Here is an 18,007-nt window from a genome sequence, read left to right as displayed (position 1 = left end):
CACACGTGACAGCTACACTTGCCGCAAGTGTGGGGGAACTAACGGGCATAATGCCCGCACGTGCAAAGTGGGCAAGGAGGTCATTGGCGCTGAACAGACACAGGGCAAGGTGCAGAGTTCCAAAAAATCAAATGAAGACAATGAAGAAGAAGAGTTTGACAAGAATGACGACCAATCAGACGAAGACAATGAAGATGACAGTGTCGGGGACGAGGAAACTGAAACTAACGATGAAGCTGCCAAGGCTCAACCAGGAAAGGGCGCCGGCAAGGCACAACATTCGGGGCCAGTTAGGAGAAGCTCAAGACTGAACAACTGAACAATACTTAGTGGTCTCAGTTGCCTCGGCACACAATGAGGAAACATTTCAGAAACACTGTCGTTACCAAAACTTATTTAGCTTTATCGTCGATTTCTCGATCAGTACTATAGTTAAGATATAATTTGTGATTTGTGCCCGCTGGACCAGTGACATTATTATGTAAACCATTTGATAATCCTTTTGAATGCACTCACAAATACATTTGAAAAAACTTATCTGGATTTATCTGACGCAAATGCTACTGTCAACCAGTAACTTAGCAGCAAAAATATGTCAAGGAAAATTTAAACTCTTATAGTACATCAGTACCGATAGTTCTCAGTCGTCAGTACAAAGGCAGAGTACACATCAATACTGATATAATTTGTGATTTGTGCCCGGTGGAGCAGTGACATTATTATGTAAACCATTTGATAATCCTTTTGAATGCAGTCACAAATACATTTGTACTGACGAAAAACACTACTGTTGACCAGTAACTCAGCAAAATTTTTTGAAGGAAAATTTAAACTCTTATAGTACATCAGTACTGATAATTCTCAGTCGTCAGTACAAAGGCAGAGTAAAACAAACACACCCGTGAACACCTCAAAAAAACATCGTTTTGAAAAAACAAAGCTATGTCTGCTTCTGCCAGTCCCAATTCAGAAAGACCATCAGTACATAAAAATAATTACCTCAAACAAAAATGCGAATATAATACATTCTGTACTGATGAAAAATCTAATTTATCTATAAAAAATACTCAGAGATTATCTTGATATAAACAATCCTTTAAAAATACAAAAAATGTTTTAAAAAACATTAGCATCACACATAGTCTCACTGGTATTTGGTAAGTTCAATTACACTTAAATCACCAGTCCAAGTACCACAGTAGAGGAGTACAGAGCTCCATCATCACCAACCCTAACACGTGCAAGTGGGATAAGCAGCTGATAAGTACAGCTTGACAAAGACGAATCAGTGCGATAGTAAAATGCCGTCATCACCACCCTTGAGACGTGCAAGTGGGATTTAGCAGGTCATAAGTACAGCTTGACAAGACTAGTCAGTGCATCAGTAAAAACCATTTGACTTGGACGGTTACTTCTTCCAGGCCACCACCCGCGCCACCCACTGAGCGGTTGCCACAAGGGACTGCAAACGGCGACCCCACGCCACTACACCCACTACACCCACGTCCCCGACGAACCGCCTCCCACAAATCCCCGTCGACGCACTGCAAAAAAACCCCCATTCTCTTCCATCTCTCCATCATCCCCACAAACAACCATTGCCGCTTCCATCTCCACTGCACACAAACCACAAACTTCTCTCTCACAAGCCCACGGCCGCCGGAGGAGGGCGATGGCGGAGGAACCGTCCACCAAGCGTCATCAAGACGAGTCGTCGGACAAGAGCAGCAACCTCGTCGATGTTCACGTCCCCGGCGAGAAGCGCGAGTACACCAAAACCCTCAGAGAGGTTGAGCTCCACGGCAAGGAGACGCTGGAGATCGTCTGCACCAGCGAACCAGACAAGGCCGACGAGGTGATCTCCAGGCTCTGGAGGAAGCTTGGCGGCATGCTTCGTAGGATCGTCGGCGTTGGTGTGCACTACACCAACAAAGATGAACCTCCCCAGATGGCAGCAGTCCTGCAGTTGTGCGTCGACGACCACTGCTTGGTGTACCACATCACAGCGGCCACAAAATGGTGAGCCATCCTACTCATTTGCCCTGTTTGGTTTATCTGTTTTATTAGTACTGTATCCTAAAAAATCTCATCAGACTTGTTTCCTAACTAGATGTACTAGTGTGGTTTGTGAAAAGTGGATGCACTACTGCATTTTCTCAAGTAGATACACTATAAATGTGTTTTTGAACCTGATGCACTGATTACTATTTGGAAAATCTTGCGGAAGATTAATTTCTGAAGTTGATTGACTAGTGTAGTTTCTGAATTTGATCCAATAGTGTAGTTTATGTACTCGATGTATTAAAAAGATGTTTCTGAACTTGATGTAGTGAAGTATTTTCTGAATTTGATCTAATGTTATTTTCATAATAAAATAAACTAAGGACTTGGTGAAGCACTGTTTATGTGTTATCCTATTCAACAAAAGTAAACTAAACTAGTACCAAAGCAGAACATACAACATTGACTGAAACTATGTATAATCCAAAAAGAAGAATAACATGATGTACTTAATTTAATTTCAGAACTTTGTTTATTAGTTTTTGAAGTACATTCATCCATTATTTATGCTACATAAACATCTACTTAATGGATTCATCGCTTGTAAAACAAAACAAAAATGAATAATTCAAACATCAAAGTAATGCTAATTTTCAAAAATGTCTCTCCCCTTGCAGGCCCAAGCGCCTGAACGAGTTGCTACAGCATGAGACGTTGTTCACATTTGCCGGTTTCAGCATTGAAAGCGACAAAGAGAAGCTGAAGTTGTCCGGTTTGGAGATCAACCCCAACAAGTTCATCGACATTCAGTGCAAGTGGAGAGTTCCATACACCGGAAAAGAGTACGACTCCTTGACTGATGTTGCAGCCAGCGTCATCCACCCATTCTACAAAGGCATGAAGAAGAACATCAACACGTAGGAAGACTACAAAATGTTGGGGACCAGCCCGCTGCCAGACAACATCATCGAGTACGCAGGAGTAGATGCGTACGCCACGTACAAGTCATGGAGCATGATCGACTACATCACAGATGGTTCGGAATTTGCAAAATAGTGAGAGGCTGCGAATTTCTACGACCACCCCTATTGCCCCTTTTAGGGATGAAGATACATCAGAGCCTGCCTTCGTTTTCCTTTCGCTTGTGCTTGCCTTTTATCTTGTTGTTTCAAATTAGTAGTTTGCTCTTGTTGGGTTGAACCAGTATGATTATGTCGTGCTTGTCATGGTTGAACAAGTTTATTTATGTCATCAAGTACAGTGTTTTGCTTATCTCATTATATAAGTTTGGTAGCTTCGTATGTTGTTAATCCATCATTTCAAATTCAAAAGTAGCTTCTGAATGGAACTTTGTGGCTGCTCTAAAGTACTAGTTATGATGCAACTAATCACACAACGTTGTTCTATGTCTAGTTTTGATTCAGTATTGTATAGAAAACATAACGTTGAGATCAATCAGCTCAATTTGAGTTGCTTAACAACACTTCAAAACTAGAAGCAAAAATTCTTAGTACTTCATGTAGTGTTCTCATTCATATGTAGCTGCTAGAAAATTAACAAGTACTACAAACAGAAAAAGTTAAGAAGCATCAGCACACACTTATGTTGGTCGCTTGCAGATTAAGAATGACAGTACTAGTACACTTGATCGGACAGTACATACGTACTACAATAAAAAGTACATAGAAGCATCAGTCCGTAAGTGCTACTATGAATGGACTATCAGTACAACTTAGTCTACACGCAAGTACATCTTAGATTACACTTACACAAAACTGACAAGAACTAGAACAAAAAGTTTCAGTCCAAGTTACTGGTGGAGTCAAGTACTAGATTCAAACAAACAAAAAAAGAAAAAACTGACCGCCCAAGGTCAGGCGCAGGCCCTGACGCTGCTAGGTACTTGAACTCGAGCCCATAGGCGAATCCCTAGTAATCCGAACAACACAGGGCCCACCGATCAGGGCCCACAGGTCAATAGAGAGAGCGAGTGTCGTGTATAAGCGCTCAGGTAAGTATTCAGAGGAGTTCGACCAATGAGCCTTGGCTGCGCTTATAAATAGGTCCGGAGCCCCCTCGACTAGCGAGGTGGGACTAAAACCAGAGCGCATGCGCACGCCGCACTGCACAGCCGCGCGGACGAGCTATCTGGGCCGGAAAACGGCCCAATAGCCTGCATCGTTTACAAACACCCCACCAATAAGCCCAGTTAAACAAACCAGAGGGCGAGGCAAAGAAATATAAACTACAAGAAAAATGTTCGAAACTGAAAATATATAAATTCAAATACTAGTTCGCAGGAAATAACTTTGAATACGAAAAATATAAATAAAAATAATTTTAGCTCTGCACCACGGATGATAAAAAAGGGAGAAAATATGATACAAAAACAATGAACCTCTAAAAAGAAGAGAACTTAATAGCCTATTTGTTAAATGTACATAATTTAATAAACCGAATTAAATATTACTTTCAAGTTCAACTACTAAAATGCAAAAAGTTGAAAACATATAATGTTTGTCAATTATGCTAAACTTCTTATTTACATAAAATCTGACAAGTTCAACTACTAAAATAAAAGAAGTTCAAATAGAATTTATTTGTCAATTCTGCTAAATTTCTAATTTATATAAAATCTGTACACACCTCAACGAACGATCTGGTCGTAAAATAATCTCAATCCCACAAACCACCCAAAAAAACAAAAAAACTCAGTTCAAACATACATATGACATCATTACTAAAAAAGCAGGATCAGTCGGGCCACTCACACCACTACGACACCAAATTTCAAAACCGCACGCTGTATGAAATTACATTTTAGTTCACACAACACTAAACCATAAGTGCACTAAAATGAGAATACAAAAACTATAAAGGCCTAACTTAGGTAAGTACAGATGAAAATAAAATAAGTACCAGTTTTGAGCAACAACTCCCAGGGCACTGAAAAATGTCTTAAGACAAACTAGTCTATAAGACTTCAGTGGACAAACAAGACTTAACATCCTCACGGAAAAACATCACAAAACATACGTCACCTAAACAGTCCAAAATGCCGTCATCACCACCCCTGAGACGTGCAAGTGGGATTTAGCAGGTCATAAGTATAGCTTGATAAGACAAGTCAGTGCATCAGTAAAACCACTTGAATTGGACGGTTGCTTCTTCCAGGCCACCACCCGCGCTACCCACTGAGCGGTTGCCACAAGGGTCTGCAAACAGGGACCCCCACAACCACCACACCCACGCCCCCGACGAACCGCCTCCCACACATCTCCGTCGACGCACTGCAAAATACCCCATTGTTTTCCATCTCTGCCTCATTCCCAGAAACCACCATTGCCGCTTCAATCTCCACTGCACACAAACCACAAACTTCTCTCTCCCAAACCCACAGTCGCCGTAGGAAGGCGATGGCGGAGGAACCATCCGCCAAGCGTCATCATGGCGAGCCGTCGGACAAGAGCAGCAACCTTGTCGACGTTCACGTCCCCGGCGAGAAGCGCGAGTACACGAGAACCCTCACAGGAGTTGAGCTCCACGGCAAGGAGACGCTGGAGATCGTCTGCACCAGCGAACCAGACAAGGCCAACGAGGTGATGAGCAGGCTCAAGATGAAGGGCGGCGGCTTGTATCCGAGCTTCATCGGAGTTGATCTGGAGTTCACCAGCGATGATGAACCTCCACAGATGGCGGCAGTCCTGCAGTTGTGCGTCGAGGAACTCTGCTTGGTGTACCACATCGCAGCAGCCACAAAATGGTAACCCATACTACTGTTCATTCATTTGTTGTACTAGTACTACTCACTAAAAACTTCATTAAACTAGTTTCCCAACTAGATGAACTACTATACTTTGTGAAGTGTATGCACGAGTACATGTTTCTCAACTTACATGCATTTCTGAAACTGTGAAGTGGATTGTTTCACCAGATTAGCATCTGAAAAAATGTTTATAGAATTCTGAACTTGATGCACCAAATTAATTTCTGAACTTGATGTGCTAGCATAGATTCTGATCTTGATGCACTAGTATAGTTTATAGAATTGATGTATTTAAAGATGTTTGGTGAAGTGGTATAGGTCCATATCTTGATGCACATGTTTCTCAAATTAATTTCTGAACCTGATATAGAATTGATGCATCAAGCACTGTTATAGGTCTTTTATTCAACAAAAAAGAAAACTAAACTTGAATCAAGCAGCACATATATCATTGAATCTGGTAAAATGATTCTTGAATTTGGTGAAGCATTTGGTGAAGCACTGAAGATAGCAAAAAAGAAAAATAACATCGTGGAGTTGAATTTAATTTCAGGACTTTGTGTACTAGTTTCTGGACTACATTCATCCATGACTTATACTATATAAGCATCTACCTCATGGATTATCACTTTCAAAACCAAAAAGCAGAAGAATTAAATCTTCAAAAAAGAAGACTAATCTTTAAATGTGTGTCTCCCCCCTTGCAGGCCCAAGCGCCTCAAAGACTTCCTGCAGGAGGAGAAATTGTACACATTTGTCAGTTTCAGCATTGGAGGTGACAAGCAGATGCTGAACAAGTCTGGTTTGGAGATCAACCCCAACAACTTCATTGACATGCAGCGCAAGTGGAAAGATCCAAAGACCAGCAAATACTACGACTCCTTGGCTGATGTTGCAGGCGGCGTAATCCACCCATTCTATAGCGGCATGAAGAAGAAGATGGACAAGAGAGAACACAAACTGTGGGGGACCAGCCCGCTGCCAGACAACCTCATCACGTATGCAGGAATAGATGCGTACCCACGTACAAGTCATGGAAGACAATCGACAACATCGTGACAGGTTGGGATATTTCAAAAGAGCAGGAGGCTGACCCTACTACCACTGCAACTTCGCGGGATGAAGATGCATGAAAGTCTGCATTCGTGTTGCTCGCACTTCTGCTTGTCCTTAATATTGTTGTTTCAGATTTGTATTTGCTTTCGTTATGTTGAACCAGCTACCTTATGTTATGTCTGTCAGGGTTTGAACAAGTTTGCCTATGTCTATCATGTACATCGTTTTCTTATGTCAGTCAACAAGTTTGCTAGCTTCCTATTTTGTTCATCCATCATTTGAAGTTGAAGTAGGTTGAAGTTGAAACCAGTCATGCAGAAACAAAAATCATACATGGATATTTTCACAAAAAAACAAAAACAGTGGCAGACTAACTAAGGACAACAGCAAATAGTAGAATTGGACGCTCAGTACAGCTTAGACATTTATGGTAGTACTATCACACTAAGAAATCAGTTTTCAGTTTCAGAAGAACACTAAAAAGACTAAGTTTCAGCCGAGGACAACATTCACTACTAACAGGATCGTGCTAATAGTAGTTAGAAATTTACTGAGTACTGCAACAGGAAAAGCAAAGAACAATCACTACATATTTCCCAACCACTAGCATGCTAGGACTGAGAGTTCTGGTACACTTGAACAAACGGTACATTCATTCTACAAAAATATAAAAAGGAACGGGAAGCTTCAGTTCACATTCCATAAAACATTGACACACTCAAGAATAACAGTAATAGTACAACTAAAATGTCAGTACAACTTAGTCTGTAAGGCAAGTACTATGATCATACAAAACATTGCCTTGAGAAGAACCACAACCTAGAAAATAGGCCCCCCCCGGAGTCATATTTAAATGTAGCTAATTTAAACCAGTATTTAAATTTTACTATGAAGTTCAACTACTACAATTCAAGAAGTTCAAACAAAATTTGGCTCTCAAATCTTGCTAAATTTCTTATACTTGAATAAAATCTGGCTAGAGATGACATAGCAACTTGGTCGTAAATAATTTCAATCACAAAAAAAACTTCAGTTCTAATACATTATATGAAATCAGTTCTACATAACAAGGAAGCGTCACTCCACTCACGCTAGATCCACAAGTGCTATAGTGACACCAAATATTAAAAGCCTTACGCTGAACGACATTACAATTCAGTACTAACATAGCTATACTATAAGTACAAGAAAAGAGGGTATAGAAACTATAAAGGTCCAACCTAGGTTGGGACAGATGAAAACCAAATAAATCTCACTTTTCCAGCAACAACTCGTAATGAACTTGGGAAAAGGTGTTTTCAGTTCAACTAGTTTACATTGTTAAACATTGTGCCACACTTAAACACAACACAAAATATACCAGTAATTACATAGTACTTGACTAGACATCCAAACACTACAATCAAAGCCTACAATGCTTTCAAGAGATATATCACACAACTATCCATTTCACTATGCAAATGATGACCATTTCTTCTGTGCACCAGGAGCCAAAGGCTGAAACTCCTTGGGAAGCTCAGTCACCACAAGATGGTTATTCCGGTTGAACACAACTCTATACAGATCCTCAACATTCCAATCAACAATACGAGGCTGCAAAACATTAAAACAAATTATTAAAAATCATGACACATTAAAAAGAAGAATACACAATTAGCCAAACACAGAAAAGTGAAAAGCTCAACTAGAACCCGCATCATTATCTCGAATGTTCCCAACGATCTTTTCACCATCATAGCATTCCGCATACTTCAGAGTATAATGGCCACATTCATTCGCCCCTTGAAGTGGAACCTTCACAAACGTTGGTTTCTTTGCAAAAAGCTCCCATTTGGGCTGCTTGCTCGCATTGTACTGAGCATCACCATAAAAAGCCTTCATTACTTGGACCATCCTAGAGATCTGTAAAAAAAGAAAAGAAACCACACATTTTCAGGTCTCAGAAAAGCAGAAACAAAGACGCGGAAAAATTAATCCAGTACAGATAATAAATGTCACTCACAATCTTCTCGCAGTCTTTATGATAGGTGTTCTTTGAAGGACGATGGTTCTTCGGATAAGGTAAAGAGTCAAGGATGTCGACGCTACTTCGGTACCGATTCATGACATATAAGGAAAAGTGGTTCACTTTCTTATCCTTTGCTAAAACCATAGGCTTGAATAGAGGCATCATGATCTAAAAACAAATGACCAAAAAAGAGATGTTAAATATTCAAAATAAAAAACAGCATGACAAACAAACAATTAAAACCAAAAATCAGCTAGTAGAACTCACAAGGTCGGCACTGAGCAAGTCTTCCTTTTCTTTGACATAGCTCTTGAAATCTCTCGCTGCACTCTCGACATTAAACGGTTTATTTTCAGCACCGTAAAACGTACAGTCAAGCACAACCTGCAAAAAGCCCAGAAAAGAAATAGACAGGTGGAAAGGATCAACAAGCAAAGTATTATTAAAACTCATAAAACAATAGGCAGTCTTGTTTGAGAGAAACAAACGATCTGATTGATTACCGTGATGAAATATGGACTCAGCAATACCCTTTTCCCATACGCAAAATCAACATTTCTATCGGGATCTTTCTTCCAATAATCAATAAGGAAGTCCATTACATCACCCTCCATCATTTGCCCAGGTGCAAAAACTTCCCAGATGCGTTTTGGTTACGCTATCATCGGACTGAGGTATCATTGAGAATGTATTCCTGCAGCACGGACAAGAACAAAAACCAGGGAAAGCAAGATAAGGCATTCATAGCAGTTCAAGTTGTATAAAAAGTAACAGTTCAGGTCATATTTGTCTAGCAGTTACAAACAACAGAGGAAAAGAAGAGGAAACGTAATGATAGATACTCACTTGGCATACTTCTCACATGCTTCATCGCTAAGCAACAGATTATACAACTTGCGAGCCTTGTCCAGGTGAGGGAATTTATGAGAGTGAAGCTGCTGCACAGGGGAGCAAAAATTTATAGGAGCTCTGGGTGCACGCTTCGTGCTTGTAACATTTCCAGAATCCAAAGCAGGATCCTTCCTAGCACCACCAGCTCTACGGGCCACTATTCCAGCAAGTGGGGATAAACCCTTGGCAGCAGCAGCGCTCCTGGTGACTCTTCCCATGCCAGCAATCTTGTCAAACGCATCATCATCGCTGTCTATCAATTCCACAATGGGATGCTTGGGTGTAGAGGGGCTCTCTGCACAAGCAGCCGTAGAACCTTTCAGAGCTCCCAACCGCCCCTTAATAACACCAGACCTTGTCTTTTCTGGAGAACGCCCCTGGCTAAGATCAATAGTACGCGCTCGAGCTCCGAGAACTGGCTGCCAAAGATCTTGTAGTCATGCTCATTAAGATCCAGCCACTCACCAGCAAAAATAAAAAAGAAAAGACCGCATCAAGGGTAAAGTTCAAATACGTAATTCATGACAGTACCAATCAAAGAAGTACAAGCTGCAAAAAATTACAAAAGGTCATGCATTACGTACAGGGTTCGATGCCAAACAAACCACGGAAGTCAACATCAAACACATCGCTAGTTGCGCAGGTATACAGAAAAGTCTTCCTAATGTCAAGAATGTCTTCGTGGCTGTAATCTAACATTTCAATCACACCATCCTCCCAGCAATGATAGGTCTTGCAGCTTTGTAGCATAAAGAATCCACAATCATGCCCGTTAACAAAAGAAAAAACAAATGGGTACATCACAAATCCGAAAACACAGTAACACCACCCTCCCAGCAACAAAAACAACTAACAAAAACTCATTAAAAACAGATACTCACGTGTTTTTCTGATGCGGCACCCGCATAAACTCGCAAGAGAAACCATCAATATGCGTCGGCGAGAATGGTTTCGCCCTGTCTACGCTAGACTCCCTACAAAGCTTCTTTATGTTATATGTCATAGTCCTTAAGAATCTAACTGCATCACTCCAGGTTTCATCGCGCAGTGAATCAAGACACTCAAAACGACGGAACCTCAAATTCAGAACAATCAAGCACCAATGCCCAGATTCTTCACTACGCTTCATGGTAGCCGCAATGGACGGCGGATCAAAAGTAGGGAAGAGAAGCTGACAAAAAAATCGCAGAGGAAAAATGAATTTAACAAATCATAATGAAACAAAATTCAGCCTCCAAACAATAAAATAAAAGAAGAAAATTGAAATTCAGAAGTACAAACAAAAATAAGATAATCATAAGTTCTAATTGAGTAAGCAAAACACTACAAAAAATATATGCTACTCTAGTTAAAATTGCAACAAACATATCAGTTCAATTTCCTTGCGACAATAAGTTCAGCTTCAAAAAAAGAAGCACACATCATTGATAAGTGCAGGGCTAAAAGCAGGCTGCTCAAGTTCATTCCCCCACCTCCCAAACTTGCAAGAAAACAGGACAGTTCTAGTTCATGAGTACAAAAAGTACAAGTTCACCTACTTGGTCAAAACCATCAGCACACGATCTCGTGAACCAATTTAGCACATTGGAATCAATATTTCCATCACGGATCTTGGTCTGTTGTACAAAAAGAACAACAACAGTTAGAAAATTGGCAAAACAAGTTATCATCCTATCTACAAAGCAAAATACTGACCGTCACCCATCTGGGAACTATCAACTTGTCAGTCTCTCGGTACTTCTGACGTAGAGAATATAAAACAACGTCAGCACTCTCTAAGTTGAGCATGCCAGTGGGGACAAACGCTTTAGCAATAGAACCAACACTGGCATCACATTCTTTATTTTGAAACATCGGCTTGTGACTAGAAAAACACAAAATATTACATGAATTAAAACTACTGCAACAACAACCATTCTCATATGAGAGAAAGAAAAAGAGACAAAAATGGTATGGGCAAAATCCCAAACTAACCATTTCGTACGGTTCGTGCGCAACCTCGTAATAGCGAAGAAAAATATATCAACCTTAACAACATTTCCACTTTTTGCTTGCAGAAAAAGAAGAAAAATAATAAGTTCAAGCACTACAAGTGAACATGTCCAAAATGCCAGAATTGAGAAGTACGCCTCATTTACAAGTCCTTACCTGCACTATGAGTGTTTGACGACGACTGTAGTTCCTTTGATGAGACCAATATGCCTCCAGTTTCAGGGTTTGACGATGGCACATCTTGAGAGGACATCAATATCGCTGCGCTTTCAGGGTCTGTGGAAAGAAAATCCTGGGACGACACGAGCGCCTCCTGCGTCAAGGGGCCAGAAGAAATAGACAGAAGTAAATCATCATCCTCGGATGGCACCTCCTCCACGCTAGAAGCATCTTGCAATGCATCACCATAATCAAGCCCTCCAGGCAGGAAATTTTCCGGCGGCAAATCTTCAAAATCAGAAAGATTTTCATTCCCATCAATACCAACACCAGACGGTTTGGCATCAAGTATGCTAGCAGCACCAACATCCTCATCAGCAACTTTGGTACCTACATCGCGCCAACTACTCAATGGAACACCATGAGCATCATCTCCACCACTAACGACAGCCTCACGCTCAACATCAGTCATCCGAAGAAATAAAAATTCAGAAAAAGTGAATAATATGAGCAAAACTAACAATCAAAAATAAGCTAGCGAGAGGTGCACAGAAAAACAAAACCTTAGAAGCATTCACAGAAACATCATCGATCTTGCTGTTGCTAACATTCAAAGCAACATCACCAACGGGCGAACAAGGCTCGTCGCCAACAACAGGACCCTGATTTCATATGTAATGAACCAAAAAAACAATGCTATTATTAGCAACAATAAACACAAGGAATTAAACCACAGTAACAAAAAAGGTAGGTATCACCTGCAAAACCCTTAACGGTGTGGAATAGAAAAATGAACAAGCAAGGCACATTGGTGCGCATGAAAATTCAAGAAATATGAATAAACACATTAAAAATAAAAATAACCTTGCACTTATCAGTAGATGGATCATTAACTCCATGGTCAACAACAGCCTCAACATTATGACTGGTCTCCTGCATCAAAACAAAAAATTAATAAACAAATGAAGATCAGGAAGTTCAACTACAATACTGACAGCAGAACAACATAATAAAAACATACAAACACTGAGGACTGACTCACATCAACAACATGGTGCTCCAAGCCAACATCGTTCGTATGGTGATCAGAAAAATTAACCTCAGTACCATCATCATCCCTGCTGTCGGTGGCAACAGCCTCATCCTGCTCAATCTGCATGGAAGAAAAATTAATAAACAGATGAAGATGAGAAAGTTCAACTACAATACTGACAGCAGAACAACATAGTAAAAATTGCAAACACCGATGACTCACTCACATCAACAACAGCGCGCTCCAAGCCAACATCATTCGTTTCATGATCAGGAACATTAGCCTCAGTACCATTACCAGCCCTGCTGTCGGTGGCAGTAGCCTCATCTTGCTCAATCTACCTGATAACAACTTTTGCACTTTCTTCATATGGCTTGCAGCGAGAGTCTTGCATAGTTTTGAAACGCTTCATGTTGTTCAACAGACGAACCGAGCTCTGAACTAGATCAGCAGCACCGTCACGCATATCACCAATAAAAATTCTCTCCATCTCAATATAGTCCACTGCTTCCTCAGCGTTAAATTGATGACCTTCAGGAAGGATACCATTGATACAGCTCAGACGCTCAACTGTCGTTGGGACCTTTTGCAGCTCAGAACACACATTACTTAAAATATGCTCAGCGCGCTCCAACGCAGAAACAGCAACATCATTACCAAAACCCTGCCTCTGTGAAGTACTAGCATTACTAGGGCCAGGGGGAACATAACCAGCACCCTCAACACCACGACCATCTCTCAACTCGTCGTGCAGAGATGAAGACTTGGGAACCTGAGACGACGGCATCTCCAGGACTGGCCGTTTATATTGTCGGAAAAAACAACCCCCTCTTGAGTTTTCCACTACAAACAAGGGGAAAAATAGTTAATTAATCAATGCAACACACAGGGAAAAATAAAACATGATATTAACAGATTTAAATCAACGGCACTATCAATCTTTAACTGTCAGTGCCAATTTCTTAGTATTTACCAACAGGACAGTTGAACAAAGATATTCAGTTCAACCACACATGAAAAAACAGTACTAAAAATCGTACCTAAACCTCACAAAGCTTAAGAAATGACAAAATCTAAACAGGTAACTCTGCGGGACACATGTTCACTCCAGCAAAAATAGCTATACCTAAATAAAAAAAGGTCTCCAAGACACGAAAGAAATAAAACTCACCGGAAGCTTCCCAAACACCCAAGTCTTTGGATCTGCATTGCCTTTTTTTTATCAAATCTGCATCAACCAGATCAGAAAGCTTGACAGGATCCATGAAAAATATGCGAGGGACTCGCATGTCAGGCTCCGCAGTCTTGCCACGGATAAGGCAGTCAAGGTACATTAGTATAGGACCTATAGCACAGCTTGTGATTGCCTTCCCAAGGGTAACACCATCTTGGTACCTGACAACAGCCCTTCTAAGCTCATCAACCATCAGCTGACAATAATCCATATTAGCCATGTCCTCAAAGACGAGACCCTCAAACATTGCTGCCTCTCTGGAAACACGCGGGGCGGCACCAGGCAACACAACCTTCATAAACACAATAATGAAGAACACTTTCAGAGCAAGGTCATCTTTGCTAGGATCCTTGACGAGCACCTTGAGCTTATTCCTCAAATCCTTTGTCTTAATATCTATGTTCCTGCTAATGTCAAGCTCCAATCTTAACTTCATCAGAGCGTCGTCATATCCATCCTTTGACGGCCTTCGCGGAGAACGACCACCACGAGGGAACCCAAATAATTGATGTATACCATCGCTAGTGATGCGAAGCTTCTTATTAGCCTCACCCATGTCAAGAGTCATCATATCGGCATCTATCCTCAGGTACAAAACTCCCATCAGAGGGCGGGAAATGTTAGACTTCACCCTCCAATTGAAGATAGAACCAAAACCAGCTGCATAAACCCTAGCCACATGCCGACTCTCAAGCAATTTATCACAAGCTTCAACCTCTCCCAACGAACATCGCACAGTTAAGTTCAATTTCCGTTGGTCACCTTCATCCAAGGCAACTTTTCCGGCATTGCGTCCCACCGGCTTGACCGGACTCATAACGCTAACAGGCTGTAAATGAAAATAAAGAAGCCACACCTTAAATAAATGAATACAGAAAACAAAACAATCATATGAAGGCAAGTAGAAAAAAGAAAAGATTGCACAAGTTCAACTATTGAAACAACATCAGTACCACCCTCGATTGATGCAAACAATGACCAGCCTCGCCTGGCCAGCATACCAGCCCAGACACAATTAAATCATTGCAAGTACAACTAGTTAGTCACATACAGTACAAAAGACGTACCACTACAAATTCATCTTCAGAATCAACTTTGATATCATCTTCTTCAGATACAACATCTTCAGCTTCGACACGAGCACGCTTCTTCACACCTTTGTTCACCTTCGCAGGATGAACTTTACGCTTATTATTTTCTTTCAACAAAGAGCGCTCTCGAAGAGGAGGAGAAGAAGACTTCTTATTTGTCAAAACCCGTGGACTACGACAAACAGGGGAGCCACCAAGTTTGCTTGGACCAATCTTCACAGCAACACTATCCCCATCAGCTTTGCTATTACCAGGTTGGGAACCAGCTTTCGCATGTGGGCTACGCCTCTGTGTGCCATCAGGATTTCGATCTGACATCTTCCTCTTCAAAACAACTTTCTTCTCATTAACTGCATCACGAGTAAACACTTGCGTCAAACGAGTTTGCATCAGGTTTGTCTTCATAGGCATGTCACTTCCATGAGATCCAGCATCAACAGTTGAAAAGGCCGCGTCACCACCTTCATCACCTACACCTTCAGGAGCTTGAGCAACATCCCGATCACTTCGTTGAACACAGGCAGCCTTTTGACGCCGTTCCAACTCCTTTCTCCTCTGGAAATCACACTTCTTCTTTCTTATCCTTTCATCCTCGAGATGTAACTGCATAGGAACATCCTCAGCCTGAGTAACATGCTCAGTGCCATCAACACTCTATGACTGAGTAACAGACAACTGCAAGCTGCCATCAACATCATCAACGTTAAGAGAATACATTCCATCATTAATATCTTTGACAACATCAGCAATGTCCTCAGCAGCACCATGGCTGTCATTAACTGCATAAACCAACAAACATAAGAACGCACGTATAAAATCAAAACAAAATTAACATTGCAGAGACAAGATAAATAAAGCGCATAGCATCAGACACAAACAAAAGGAACAACTGATGTAGCTAAGCATATTTATGTATTCAAGGCTGATAAAAAAAGAGCAAATATAAGGGAAACACCAGCAACATCCGCAAGTTCTTCTTGCGGATTTGGTGTCTCAAAAATAACATTCACAAGATCTTGAAAGCGTTCTGATTTTTCAGAATCAGGAGGCACCGGCACTCCAACATCTGCAACAACATCATAATTAGCAAAAAAGTACATGAACAAGCAATCAGTTCAACTATATGAACACTACAAGTGCACCCAATAAAACAATATGAACCCACCACTGGCGCAACAAACTTCAGAATGAAAACTCTTTCAACATCATACCAGTTCTTCACTGACTACTGCAACCTATTCAAATGCCAGGACAATAGTTCAAACTACAGATGGTGATCAGTACTACAACATGTCTGCAGGTCACATCAACCGCCAAAACTATACATACCACACAATCCAGGGCAAATTTAACAGCTATCAAAATACATACAACTTATAAAGTCGATACTACCACACCTATACAACCTAAAAACCCGATCTGTTAAAACATCATCCAAATTACAGGGAAAATCACCTGCATTCAACTTGTCCGGACTGGATGATGTACCCATTGAGATCTACAGACCTAAAATCTGCCGAACCAGATCTGCAAGACACATGAACAAAAATTAGGGCTCTGACCTATTTCAGAAACGAAGCACGCCATACAAAGCAAAACTCTTACAAGCAAACACAAAATCCGCCACGGAATCGAGTATCACTGTCGCCAACCACTCGTTCAAGAGCAAAGGAACCCTAGTGAATCCAGCCTGAAACAGCAAGAGAGCAAGAGCTAAGAAATAGAGGGAAAATCTGTACATAAGAGGACGCAAGGGAAGTCAATCGCAGACCAAAAGGAGCAAACAGAGCACCCAGACCTCCACCCCTGGGGTTCAACCCGCCGGCCAACGCTCCCGCGACGAAACAGGAGAAGCAACTTCTCTGTGAGAAGAGGGGAACGAAGAAGGAATCGATTTGGAGAGGGGAGCAGAGCGGAACGGGGGAGAGCGGAGGTTAAAAGGTGAGTGGGAGAAAACCGACGGCTAAAGCATAGAACCGTGGCGAAGCCCACTATCTCTGGGCAGTTACCAAAGATAATAGCAAAAATTAAATACAATAAAAAAATAAATACAATAAAAAATTAATATAGAGGGAGAAAACAAACAACTAAAGTACAAATAATAACTCACAATAGTACAATAAAAATTATCAAAAAGTACAAATGAAATAATAATTCATAACGGTGCTGGTTTTTCACCAAAAAATAAAGATAAGATAACGGGGGCAAATCATGTACTACTATGCCCCTCGGTGCGGTGCGGTGCAGTGCGGGGAACAAGTCATGTTACGGAGATGTGTCAGTATTACTATGCCCCTCGGTGCGGTGCGATGCGGGAGCAAGTCCATACAAGGATGATGTGTCAGTACAACTATGCCCCTCGGTGCGATACGGTGCGGGGGCAAGTCATGTTACGGACTCGCCTCCGCATGCGACGCCGCGGCACGCCACGTCGTCGCCTGCTACGGCTCGTTCCTGGCTCGGCCTCGCCGGGATGAGGGAGGGGGGTCCCGACCCCCCTCCCCCCCGGCTCGGCCTCGCGCTAATGCGGCAGTGCGCTCGTTTGACAGGCGCAGTGCGGTTATTCTGTCCCCCCCACACTCACCCACACACCCCTAAGATAGATAATGGGGGCAAGTCCATACAAGGAAGATGTGTCAGTACAACTATGCACCGAGGGGCAGTGCGGTTATTCTGTTTCCCCACCCACACGCACCCACACACCCCCTAAAGATAGATAATGGGGGCAAGTCCATACAAGGAAGATGTGTCAGTACAACTATGCACCGAGGGGTAG

At 41.6% G+C, this 18,007-nt stretch overlaps 2 protein-coding genes across 2 annotated transcripts; both read left to right on the top strand.

Annotated features, from left to right (window-relative positions):
• The first annotated feature begins 1,672 nt into the window (after window positions 1-1,672).
• On the top strand, window positions 1,673-2,922 carry LOC141027727 (uncharacterized). Its single transcript, XM_073505010.1, has 2 exons — window positions 1,673-2,019; window positions 2,679-2,922. The coding sequence occupies exons 1-2, from the start codon at window positions 1,673-1,675 to the stop codon at window positions 2,920-2,922; spliced, it is 591 nt and encodes a 196-aa protein (XP_073361111.1).
• Window positions 2,923-5,417: 2,495 nt separating this feature from the next.
• Window positions 5,418-6,826, top strand: LOC109733782 (uncharacterized). The gene is made up of 2 exons (XM_020292993.1): window positions 5,418-5,764; window positions 6,475-6,826. The coding sequence occupies exons 1-2, from the start codon at window positions 5,418-5,420 to the stop codon at window positions 6,824-6,826; spliced, it is 699 nt and encodes a 232-aa protein (XP_020148582.1).
• The last annotated feature ends 11,181 nt before the right edge of the window (window positions 6,827-18,007 follow it).

The sequence above is a fragment of the Aegilops tauschii genome, chromosome 1, assembly GCF_002575655.3.
Source record: "Aegilops tauschii subsp. strangulata cultivar AL8/78 chromosome 1, Aet v6.0, whole genome shotgun sequence".
In the NCBI taxonomy this organism is placed as follows: domain Eukaryota; kingdom Viridiplantae; phylum Streptophyta; class Magnoliopsida; order Poales; family Poaceae; genus Aegilops; species Aegilops tauschii.
Note: the sequence above shows the minus strand (reverse complement) of the source record. Positions and strands in the feature narration are given on the sequence as shown.